Source organism: Oncorhynchus mykiss, chromosome 5, assembly GCF_057628025.1.
Source record: "Oncorhynchus mykiss isolate SJ-2025 chromosome 5, ASM5762802v1, whole genome shotgun sequence".
Taxonomy (NCBI): domain Eukaryota; kingdom Metazoa; phylum Chordata; class Actinopteri; order Salmoniformes; family Salmonidae; genus Oncorhynchus; species Oncorhynchus mykiss.
Genome location: NC_143026.1, coordinates 44,236,502 through 44,249,148, shown reverse-complemented (window position 1 = coordinate 44,249,148; position 12,647 = coordinate 44,236,502). Strand labels below are relative to the sequence as shown.

At 44.3% G+C, this 12,647-nt stretch overlaps 1 protein-coding gene across 2 annotated transcripts in view; it reads left to right on the top strand.

The window, feature by feature from the left end:
• The window catches only part of LOC110523906 (contactin-associated protein-like 4), a 194,715-nt gene that overhangs the window by 83,142 nt on the left and 98,926 nt on the right, over window positions 1-12,647 (top strand). For both annotated transcript variants that reach the window (XM_021603042.3, XM_021603043.3), the window contains exon 5: window positions 5,140-5,349. In XM_021603042.3, coding sequence (XP_021458717.3) covers window positions 5,140-5,349 — 210 coding nt within the window. The remainder of the gene's footprint in view (window positions 1-5,139; window positions 5,350-12,647) is intronic.

The following is a 12,647-nucleotide window of genomic DNA, read 5'->3' as shown; positions in this document are numbered from 1 at the left end:
GCCTCATTGGCCATGTTGATATGGTTACCACCAGCAAACAGTTGGAGCTAGACGGTAAGCTAGCTGACACATTTATATTTGGCTAGTTAGCGCGATTAAGATTGGTCTTTTAACTCACTCTCGTGTCAATCTTTTCCTCCTGTTATGATCTTCAGTTGTACAATTTGATTGCCTATACAATTTTTTTTTTGCTAATTTAGTCTTGTTAATCTCACTCTTAACAACCAGAATGTTATAACAGGTCAGGAGCTGTTCTCCTGCATGACTTCTCTCATTCTCTCTCTGTCTCTCTCTCTCTACTGAAAACATCAAACTATGACATATTTGAGATTCTTCAAAGTAGCCACCCTTTGCCTTGATGATAGCTTTGCATACTCTTGGCATTCTCTCAACCAGCTTCATGAGGTAGTGATCTGGAATGCGCTGTTAAAAGTTCATTTCTTCTTAATGCGTTTGAGCAAATCAGTTGTGTTTTGACATGGTATGAGTGGTTACAGCAGAAAGCCCTATCTGGTAAAAGACAACATCCATGTTATGACAAGCTCAAATAAGCATAGAGAAACGACAGTCCATCATTACTTTAAGACATGAAGGTCAGTCAATCCAGAACATTTTAAGAACTTTGAAAGTTTCTTCAAGTGCAGTCGCAAAAACCATCGAGCGCTATGATGAAACTGGTTCACATGAGGATCGTCACAGGAAAGGAAGACCCGGAGTTACCTCTGCTACAGAGGATAAGATCCTTAGAGTTACCAGCCTCATAAATTGCAGCCCAAATCAATGCTTCACAGAGTTCAAGTAGCAGACACATCTCAACACGAGCAATGGACATTAGACCAGTGGAAATATGTTCTTCGTCTGATGGGTCCAAATTTGAGATTTTTGGTAGATGCAGAGTAGGTGAACGGATGATCTCCACGTGTGGTTCCCACCGTGAAGCATGGACAAGGAAGTTTGATGGTGTGGGGGTGCTTTGCTGTTTAAGGGCTATTTGACCAGGGAGAGTGATGGATGCTGCATCAGTTGACATGACCTCCACAATCACCCGATCTCAACTCAACTTAGATGGTTTGGAATGAGTTGAACCGCGGAGTGAAGGAAATGTAGCCAACAAGTGCTCAGCATATATGGGAACTCCTTCAAGACTGTTGGAAGAGTATTCCTCATGAAGCTGGTTGAGAGAATGCCATATATATATATATACACACACACAAACACACACACACACACACACACACACACACACACACACATACATACATACATACATACATATACACACTACCATTCAAAAGTTTGAGGTCACTTAGAAATGCCTTTGTTTTTGTGGGTACTATTTAAAGAAGCTGCCAGTTGAGGACTTGTGAGACATCTGTTTCTCAAACTAGACACTAATGTACTTGTCCTCTTTCTCAGTTGTGCACCGGGGCACCCCACTCCTCTTTCTATTCTGGTTAGAGCCAGTTTGCGCTGTTCTGTGAAGGGAGTAGTACACAGCATTGTATGAGATCTTCAGTTTCTTGGAAATTTCTCGCATGGAGTAGCCTTCATTTCTCAGAACAAGAATAGACTGACGGGTTTCAGAAGAAAGTTATTTGTTGAGCCTGTAATCGAACCCACAAATGATGATGCTCCAGATACTCAACTAGTCTAAATAAGGCCAACTTTATTGCTTCTTTAATCAGGACAACAGTTTTCAGCTGTGCTAACATAATTGCAAAATTATTTTCTAACACAACGTTCCATTGGAACATAGGAGTGATGGTTGCTGATAATGGGCCTCTCTACGTCTATATAACTATTCCATCAAAAATCTGCAGTTTCCAGCTACAATAGGCATTTACAACATTAACAATGTCTACACTGTATTTCTGATCAATTTGATGCTATGGACAAAAAAAAAAACTTTTCTGTCGCAAACAAGGACATTTCTTAGTGATCTCAAACTTTTGAATGGTAGAGTACATCTGATTAAACATTGAATTTGTCCTTAATCGTATTAGCCCATAGAAACACATTGAATAACAGATTCAAACATGAAAAAATTGTCAAAGATGAAATTAAAAGGAAGTATGTTTTGATAATAAAAAAATTGAAAAGTAATTTATCGAGGAATTACCCGTATACCTCTTGATGTGGAAACGCCCTACTCATCATCGGTTCGTTTGCGGTGGTCGGGTGAGGCGGACAGGGCTTTTGTTCACCTGAGGGCTCTGTTTACCTCGGCTCCCGTGCTGGCCCATCCGGATCCCTATTTGGCATTCATAGTGGAGGTGGACGCGTCCGAGGCTGGGATAGGAGCCGTGCTCTCTCAGGGCTCTTGTACGCCACCGAAGCTTCGCCTCTGTGCCTTCTTCTCGAAGAAGCTCAGCCCGGCGGAGCGAAACTATTACGTGGGGGATCGGGAGCTGTTGGCTGTTGTCAAGGCTTTGAAGGCGTGGAGACATTGGTTGGAGGGGGCTAAACACCCTTTCCTCATCTGGACTGACCACCGCAATCTGGAGTACATCAGGGCAGCGAGGAGACTGAACCCTCGCCAGGCAAGGTGGGCCATGTTTTTCACCCGTTTTGTTTTTTCCCTTTCCTACAGACCAGGTTCCCAAAACGTGAAGGCAAAATGATTTTCTAAAATGATTTTCTACACAACGTTCCACTGTCCCAACTGTATGACACAGAGGAGCGGCCCATGGATCCCACTCCCATACTCCCGGCCTCCTGCCTGATGGTGGCGGTAGTGTGGGAGCTGGACATTGAGCAGGCGTTACCTGCAGAGCCCGATCGCCTCCAGTATCCTGCTGGTCGTCTGTACGTTCCATCTACTGTCCGTGACCGGTTGATCTATTGGGCCCACACGTCAACCTCCTCTGGTCATCCTGCGATCGGTCGGACGGTGCACTGTTTGGTTGGGAAGCACTGGTGGCCTACCTTGGCCAAGGACGTGGGTTTATGTTTCCTCCTGCTCTGTGTGCGCCCAGTGTAAGGCTCCTAGGCACCTGCCCAGAGGGAAGCTACCTTGGTCGCACCTGTCAGTGGATCCCCCCCCCCCCCCCCCCCCACACACAGGGAAACACCACGATCCTGGTCGTTGTGGATCGGTTCTCCTGCTGTCTCCTCCCTCTGAGTAATGGGCAGGTGGGAGAGTGAACCAGGATGTGGGCAAGTTTCTGCGGTCGTATTGCCAGGATCGGCTGGGGGAGTGGGCAGCGTTCGTGCCCTGGGCCGAGATGGCTCAGAACTCGCTCCGCCACTCATCCACTAACCTCTCCCCCTTCCAGTGCGTACTGGGATACCAGCCGGTTCTGGTGCCGTGGCATCAGAGTCAGACCGAGGCTCCTGCAGTGGACGTCTGGTTCAGGCGCATGGAGGAGACATGGGACGCCGCCCATGTTCACCTCCAGCTGGCCGTACTGCGCCAGAAAACCAGCGCAGACCGTCACCACAGTGACCCGAAACCTGCCCCTCCTCCTGCCCTGCCGGAAGCTGGGTCCGCGGTTTGTGGGGCCATTTAAAGTACTGAGGAGAGAGAACAAGGTTTGTTATAGGTTACAGCTCCCCCTGATTACCATATTAACCCCTCGTTCCATGTGTCTCTCCTCAGGCCGGTGGTGGTTGGCTCGCTACAGCAGTCTGAGGTGCGGGAGGTTCCTCCGCCCCCTCGATGGGACTCCGTTCGCTCTATACTGGATTCGAGGCATTGGGCGAGGGGCCTTCAGTACCTCGTGGGGTGGGAGGGGTACGGTCCTTAGGAGAGGTGCTGGGTTCCAGTGGAGGACGTGTTGGACCCTTCAATGATGCGGGAGTTCCACCGTCTCCGTCTGGATCGCCCTGCGCCTCGCCCTCCGGGTCGTCCCCAAGGCCGGCGTCGGTGCGCTGCTGGAACCGCGTGTCAAGGGGGGGTACTGTCACGACTTCCGCCGGAGTCGGGTCCTCTCCTTGTTCGGGCGGCCCTCGGCGGTCGGCCTTCTAGCCATCATCGAGCCACTTTTCATTTTCCATGTGTTTTGTCTCGCTTTTCCTCACACCTGGTTTCAATTCCCTCAATTACTTGTTGTATATTTAACCCTCTGTTCCCCCCCATGTCTTTGTGCGGGATTGTTTATTCTAGTGCTTGTGCACGTACCCCGTGAGCTCACGACGGGTTATTTTTGTGCCTATTTATCTTCTTGTTCTGGATGCCGTTGGTTTTGCATAATAAATCTCTGGTTATCACCCAGTTCTGCTCTCCTGTGCCTGACTTCTCTGTCGCCAATTACGCACCCGCTGCAGTCATATTAGTGTGTAGCCCAAACCGCTCTTATGCTACAGACATTTTTTGTGAGAAGACCGATTTTCTGTATGTGTTCTTGTCTGACAAACACCACTGTAGCTCAGCCACCTTCTATCACAGATATGGAAGACCAACCAACATTGGCGTATGCGTTGGATTTAGATGCAGCCTATACAAAAACAGATATCTCTAGCTTAAACAGACGGATTTAATTTGATGTTACTACGCCTCGATCGCCTCAAACGGATAAATTATTTTTTATACAAAAATATATATAATAATAAATATGCCCAGCTCATGAGGCCCATTGATGATGTGAGGCCTCTTTTGCCTCATGGTATATCCCCCACTGTACATTACCAACAATATAAATAAGATCAAATATAAGATAAATGATCAAATGTGTCAGTACCCTCATATTAAAGTGTTCTTAATCACAGGTCTTCAATCATTGAAGTGGTTTGATGTGTGAGGGACAAAGGCTACCCCGCTTCATTAGAAGCAGTTAAGTATGGAGAAATTAGCTTCTTATCTGAATCTCACTCAACCAGCACACACTGGAGTCTATAATGTATAGCTAATAGCTAATGAAAATACGGAACACTCTGAATGACCACCACTTTGAGACTGAATCACCTCATTATGCCTCTACTATTCTCTTAAGTGGTTTTTATTCAGTTATTCCAGTTGGTTTACAACTAGAACTGAAAATAATGTATGCGTTTGTCTTTCTGCTGAATATGCGGGTTGTGATATGCATTTCTACTCTCCTAGTGCAGAATCTTGCTGTAATGTAATCTCTTGTTTGCAGAGTCTGATTGTACTACATCCGACTGTAGAATCTTTACTTATGAATATGTTTTTTTTTGCAGAGTCTGATGTGGCAAGTTTTGACGGCAGCGGCTGCTTGCTCTACAGGTTCAGCCCCAACCCAACACCAATTCGAACAGCCAAAGACAGTATCTCTCTGAAGTTCAAAACCCTGCAGAACTCTGGGACACTGATACACACAGAGGGACAACATGATCGCAGCCTCACGCTGGAGTTGCACAAAGGAACACTTTTACTCCACCTCAGAAAAGGTACAGTACTAATCACAGTACCATCCCATAATCTCCTACAGCGTCTACTCTACTTTTTATGCGATGTATGGTTTTCACAGTTAGGCACGTGTTTAGTGCCGACTCAGCGGTTTCAGGAGATTAGCGTACTGTAGTAAATACGATACATTGACTACTTAGTACGTACAGCACAGCAGAGCCGGAAAAGAAAGTTTGAAGTGGGGCTGAACTTCAAGTGGGTACTGTGTTGTCTGGGAGCCAGCTTGTCGAAGGCATCGACATATGCTACACCTCTTAGCAGGACCATCTGTCTATTGCATACTACACCTCCCAGCTTGCCCTCCTCCTGGCCCTCCTCCCAGCCTTGCTCAGCCTAGCGCTCCACTAGAATAGAAGGAGGGCAGGAGAGACACCTCTATCTCTGTCTCTACAGGGAGGTTAGTGCTTAGTGCAGATCTACTTTACTAAAATTTTACGGAGCGTACAAGACACACACACACGCACACACAGAGCACACAGAGCACATGCATGCAAGCACGCACACTGTAGTGCAGATGTACTGTCAGCACATTAAGCATGTCTAATACTCTGTTGGCCTACATAGGATTGTTGAGACAGTTAAGATAATTTAGGGGCATAACAATATACTTACTGAATTATGTAGGTCAGGATACCTTGTTGCTGGATATGGTAGTTTGCTGTATACTGTAGTTGGTTAGGATATCTAATCCCAAAACCCAATAAAGGGTCTTTATAATGATGCTCTGTTATTCATTAGTAGTGATAGACCTAAAAATTTAACTGGACAATATTTTTCTGGAAAGACATGATTTTCAAAATAGAAGGATGGGGAAAAGAGAAAGCAAGTGGATCTGTGCCAAAAACAGAATAAAAGGTAAAAACCAATCATCGTATATCAAACTACTTGAGAGGATCAAATTGCCTGCTGGACTAAATCAATCAAAATGGCCATAGGCTACAGTATCTATCATCGTGATTTATTTTTTTCAAATGTTACAGTGCATTGATGACTGAGGCCTAACTGAAGACGGTTGTGAGGCCACAATCTATTTGAGTGACAAAGATGTTTGAGCATTTCATTTCTGGTGGAAGTAGATACTTACACACCTGGATAGGCAGGCACTCTTGTCTGAGCATAGTGTGGACATTTCAAAAGTCTGTTTGTAGGAGTTTATACCCATTTGTGATTTAACATTTATTTTACCAGGTTTTCCCATTGAGGTCAAAATACCTCCTCCATATATCTCTTCCAACAATTGCTTATAGGCACTCCCTCTAGGCAGTTCTAGGTTGGGTTCACTCTCTAGAACAGGGCAAAGACCGGCCCAGGGGCCGTATGCGGCGACCTGATTCAAAAAGAATTTGCGATTAGTCAAGTTTTGAAAAACGTATTTTGTCATTCAAATTAAAAAACTTTGATTTAACTCCCACCGCTTGTGGGACATTTATTTTGAAGGCCCGTATAAATAACAACTGCACGAGGACAGACAGTGACTGACAGGCTGACGCACACGTCAAAGTTACAAAATGGCGGCTAGCTAGAATTTGTGCAAAGGATTTCAAAGAAAAGGAAAGTAGACAATGAATGTAGGGTGTCCCAGAAAGAGTGGACATCAAAACATTTATTTATTGAGGTATCAGGGAAAGCTGTGTGCCTAGTGTGCAAAGAGAGCATCGCTGTCTTGAAAGACTACAACTTGTCAAGACACTTCCAGACGAAGCGTGCAGAGAGATATAGGAATATGTCTTCTGAGCAGGGGGCAAGTGGATCGAAAGAGTTGCTTTCTCAGTTGCAAAAGCAGCAAGGACTTTTCACAAAACTGCATTCAGCAAACAACGGAATTGCGAGCGCTCGCTATGTACCACAAAATTGCTAAACATAGCAAGCCATTCGATGAGGGTGAATTTATTAAAGAATGTTTAATTGACTCTGGAGCAATACTTTGCCCTGACAAGAAAGAGCTGTTTGAAAATGTTTCCCTGTCAAGACTACCATTGACACGGCGTGTTGAGGACATCGCAGAGAACATGGAACAACAGTTGAAAGACCAGGTAAAGGATTTCACCTATTTCTCCTGGGCCTTGGATGAGAGCAGTGATGCACGTGACACGGCGCAGTTGTTGATATTATTACGAGGCATAACCCCAGAGACTTTGACATTACAGAGGAGCTTGCCTCAGTGCAGTCAATGAAATGGGGAAATATTTGTTGGAGGAGGTTAATAAGTGTGTGGCAAAGCTGGAACTGAGTTTTGAAAAGTTATCCAGTGTGACCACTGATAGGTGCCTAACCTTGACAGGAAAAAACATTGGCTTTTTGAAAAGGATACAAAATCAAGTAGCTGAGTTGAACTCAGATCAGAAAATTATTTTCCTGCAATGCATTATTCATCAGGAGGTGCTCTGTAAATGTGTTCTGAAAATAAGCCATGTTGTGGATATAGTCACTAAAGTGATACACTTCATAAGAGCAAAATCTTTAAACCACAGGCAGTTTGTCTCACTGTTTGAAGATCTCCCCTAGCACACAAACACGAGATGGCTGAGTTTGAGGAAGGTGCTTAAAAGGGTGTGGGACCTGAAGTCGGAGATTGCTGAGTTTTTGCAAATGAAAGGAAAATATGTGGATTTCCCTCAACTGCAAGATAAAGAATGGTTGGCTGATTTTGCCTTCTCCGTGGACATCATGGCCCTCATGAATGAACAGAATTCCAAACTACAAGTGAAGGGCCTTTTTGCACATCAGATGTACAGCCTTGTCAAAGCCTCCAAGGGAAATTTACCTGCAACTTGAGCTTATCAATCTTCAGTCTCATACAGTGATTGGAGAACTATTCAAAACAATGTCACTGACGAGGTTCTATGTCATCTCTCGATGACTTTACAAAGATTAGGAGTCATGCTCAGAAGATGTTTGTACTGTTTGGGTCAACCTACGTATGTGAACAGACATGTTCAGTGATGAAATATAAGAAGTCAAGGCACAGATCATCTCTTACTGACTCTCACCTCTCAGCAATCCTGCGCATAGCGACGTCAGAAACTATACCTGACTTCACTGCTCTAGTCAATGCCCATCAGAGACTTCACTCCTCACACTGATTGAGAAGTTTAAATGTAATGTTGAGCTCTCTCTCTTGTGTTTTTGTGCATACACGTTAACAAGAGTTCGGTCCGTGGTGCTGAATGCACAGTGTACTTTTCCCTCTGTGTAGTTCATTGCATGTTTAATAATGAAAATACCTACCAAAAGGAGAACACCGATGTGGTTTATTTCTGTGCTTGTTAAAAAAAGTAAAATAAGTAGCCTATCTGGACGTGATTTCTAGTAGATATATCTGTCAACACAGTCATACACATGATGTATACTCCTGTAATATGATTCTGGCCCGCGATGGCAAAAAATATATTCTAATGTGGTCCTCCATGGAAAATAATTGCCCAGGCCTGCTCTAGAGCCTAGAGTCTACGTATTGCCTTTTCTGTTCTATCTTAGAGCCCTGCCACCTGCTCGCCCCCCGACACCTCTCCAACAAACTGAATTCAAACTGAATTCCCTCAACAGCAGTTTCATTTCCCCTGCAATCGCTGTTTTCCTCTCCACCCTGTGATTGAATCGAGCTGATTGTCAACGTGCTGACAGTAAAACCGCAGTTCAGCTCTGTCATTTGAAAGGAAAGCTCAGAGGGAGAAAATTAAAACCATCCGTCGTTTATGACGTGACGAGAGATTACATGTTATTCTGCTTATCCTGACATGGACCGGCGCAGACAAAAGCAATGGGTCTCCAACTCAATCAAAGTGCTTGTCTGAAACGCACTCCATCTCCGTATTTGACGTCACTTCACTGTTTTTCTCTTTCCCTCTTGTCATTCATCAGGCTTTTTCGCATTTTCATCCCAATCCTCACCCCTCTCTCCCTCCCCCTCGCTCTCTTTCCAATTTGCTTCTCATGCAGTAATGTGCCATTTGCAGTTGTATCCTTTCTGTCTGCTCTGTCTGTCTCTGCTACTCTTCCTCTCCGTGCCACCCCACCCCTGACATGAATGTAACGTTGTGTCTATTTCGTCCGTGTGCTGCTTCCTCTGCTTGATATCAATGCTGGGTCAAATTGGCACGATCTCTTGAAATACAGCATGATTTCATTTGACACAGGTGCTCTCTTCTGTTCTCTGTCTGTATCTCTCTGTCTGTCTGTCTCTCTCTGGGCCTTGTAGTTTGTAGACTGTGTAATTTAGGTCAGTACCTCTGACTGTGTGTTAGCCCTGAAGCTATGGTGCAAACAGCCATTTTACACGCTTTAAATCCTGAAATGAAACAGTCCCAATACAGGAAAGCATTGAGATTGAGTCCTCTATACAGGATGGTAAAAGTGCCTTGAAAGCATCAGACATCCAATATGCCATTAGTAACTGGAGCATACTGTACCTTTCGTACCCACAACGCTGATGTATGTCACAATATTACAATAACAATGTAGAGGAGACGGAGATGGTTATCTGGGGGATTGTCCTCTCCTCTCTCTACTACTATAACGGGTGTCATTCCCCTGTCAAGACGCTTTCTCTGCACAGTTTCTGTTATCGTGATGGCTAGCTTGAAGTGAAACGCTATAGTCGCCTTGTGGTGTCCCCAAATGGCACCCTATTCCCTATAGTGCACACTGCCCAATGGGCGCTGGTCAAAAGTAGTGCACTATATAAGGGATAGGGTGCCATTTGAGACGCGCCGCCCCGCCCCGTGTTCTTTCTCTTTGAGGTAATCAGTGAGTGCCGTTTGTCAGAGTAGTTTTCACCACAAAGGGCCTTGTCATGGCTGTGTGAGGTAGTGTGAGGAGGGATGGCAGGCCATTCTTTCTCCATCCACTCCTCAGTGGATTGGGAAAGGAGAGATTTACAGTGCTGTAGGGGCACACTGCACTTTAAAGCTGTTACTAAACTGGCTCTGGCAGAAACCCGCATGGAGAACTTGTAGAAAACATGTGCTACTACTATAGTACCAACTTCATCTGCTCTGTGAGTTACATTCAAACGCACGCTCAAACAAACCCATGTTCATACTCTACAGCTTCATTGTGAAATTCCATAAACCTCTACATACCAGTTGTTGAGGGAAACAACCAAACCACTCTCGCGCCTTACATCATGCCCATACAGACATCAAAACACTCAAATACAGTATCCATGTACGAGCGCCCACATACACACAGTGTCAACGAAGCTCTGGAAAAGGCTTTTCATGAGTCAACACTGTGCAGCCAACATGAACCAAGGCTGCAGTGCTCACATTGAAAAACATAAGCAGTTCCACGACCAAGGCACAGACAGACAGTCACAGGCTGTTTGCAGCCACTTCGCAGCCCGTGCGTGAAAATGAATGAAACGAATGGGCTTGCCAAGATTTATGTCCAGTATCCAAAACCATTCCATTTCCTTTGTAGTTTACATTCATCAAAATGTCGGTTTATATTGTGCCCCACTGGCTCATATTTCATCCCAAATCTTAACTGTCATCTGTAATATTTATTGGATGCAAATATACGAGGGTCATTGTGACCTGCTCCAGTGCATTCTGGATGTGGGGTGGTGATTGTATCCAACAGAGTTACAAATATGTCAACCGTAAATATTGTAAAGGTACTGTAAATGCGTAGAGGTATATTAAGGGTTGTTTTGTGAACTAAAATCTAAAAGTGTTTTGCTCTGGCCAATTTAAGGAGTCTTTGGTACATTATTGGACTAGCCTATACTCCAAAATGAAACACATTTGAGTAATCCCCTTTGAGTGTGGACTGCCTTATTATGCATACTGGATAGATTGGTTACCTTAATAAGTTAGCTAAAAAAAATGTCTATCCACCAGTCTGGGACAAAATGTACAGCTCTAGTCAAATTCATTCCACCGAGGGCCGGCAGGTTTTTGCTCCACACTTGTACTTGATTGATTAATTAAGGTCACTAAATTAGTGAGGAACTCCCCTCGCCAAGTTGTCTAGGTCTTAATTGAAAGGAAAAAGCAAAAACCTGCAGAAACTCAACCCTCTGTGGAATGAGTTTGAGATTTCAGGTATCCCAAATGAAGCACTGGGAAGCAGCAGGAACAGGGTTGGAGAGCCCATGGCACATGGAGTTTGAGTGGAATATCACCTGTCGCTTAGCGAGAGCATGCTCCTCAAACAGTGGTTGATGCATGGAGCGAAATAAGTGTTTTTATATTCATTTCTCAGCTGCTCATATATCAAGCACATGCTCCGCTATAAAATCGAAGTAGCCTACCCGGCATCATTGAAAAACAGACCGGGAAAGTGTGCTCCACCCATTCCCTATTCGAGTGCATACAAATGACATGTCATTTTGTTCCCCCCTGCCTCTGTTCTTGCCCATTTGATAGTGAGACTTTCTAAATTTAAACCAATTTGACATATTACTAAAGACAATATTACATTGAGAATAGTCTGAAGGATGAAAATATGTTCACTTGACGAGAGAACAGCCGTGCAGCCCGAGGCAAGGGACACAGTGCAAGCTTTTTTCGTTGTTGTTGTTGATTTTCTCAAATTATCAATAGCCTATAGTCGGATGATGCAGCCCATATATGTTTGGAATTCTAAGGTTTGTGTCAACTAAAGCTGCTAAATATCTCTAAATCTAGTATATATGACCTGTTTCAAATTATCACTTTTATGTTCAACGTAGCCACTATATATGCAAACTCGCTCCGGGAATGGGGAACAATATCCTTTTTACTTTATTCAGCTATGTTAAATTCTATTCTTCTTACTATAAAATCATATAATATAAAAATAATGGCATGGGACTTATAAGCATATCTTGTCAGCTAAATGAACAAGCCTACATCCTATGGCATGGAACATAGCCCGATAACATACAGTAGGCCAACTCATATTTTGTTCATCTGAACAGTGGCGCAACTTTCACTGGGGATGGGGGAACATGTCCCCCCCACATTCTGAAATTGCATTTTTGTCCCCCCAGTTTTATCTTTGGAATGTGATACAAAACGAGGCAACTGTGTGCTTTAGGACCATGCGGATGCCTCCGAGTGGTCGGGTAGGCTGTCTGGAGTGTTTATCCTTCAAAAAAAAAAAAGAATTATATCAATGTAATTGTCTGCATAATTTCCAATCCCACATATATGTCACGCCTTGATCTGTTTCACCTGTCCTCATTATTGTCTCCACCCCCTCCAGGTGTCGCTTGTTTTCCTGTCTCTCTGTGGCAGTTCGTCTTGTATGTTTCCAAGTCAACCAGCATTTTTGCCGTTCTCCTGCTTTTTGC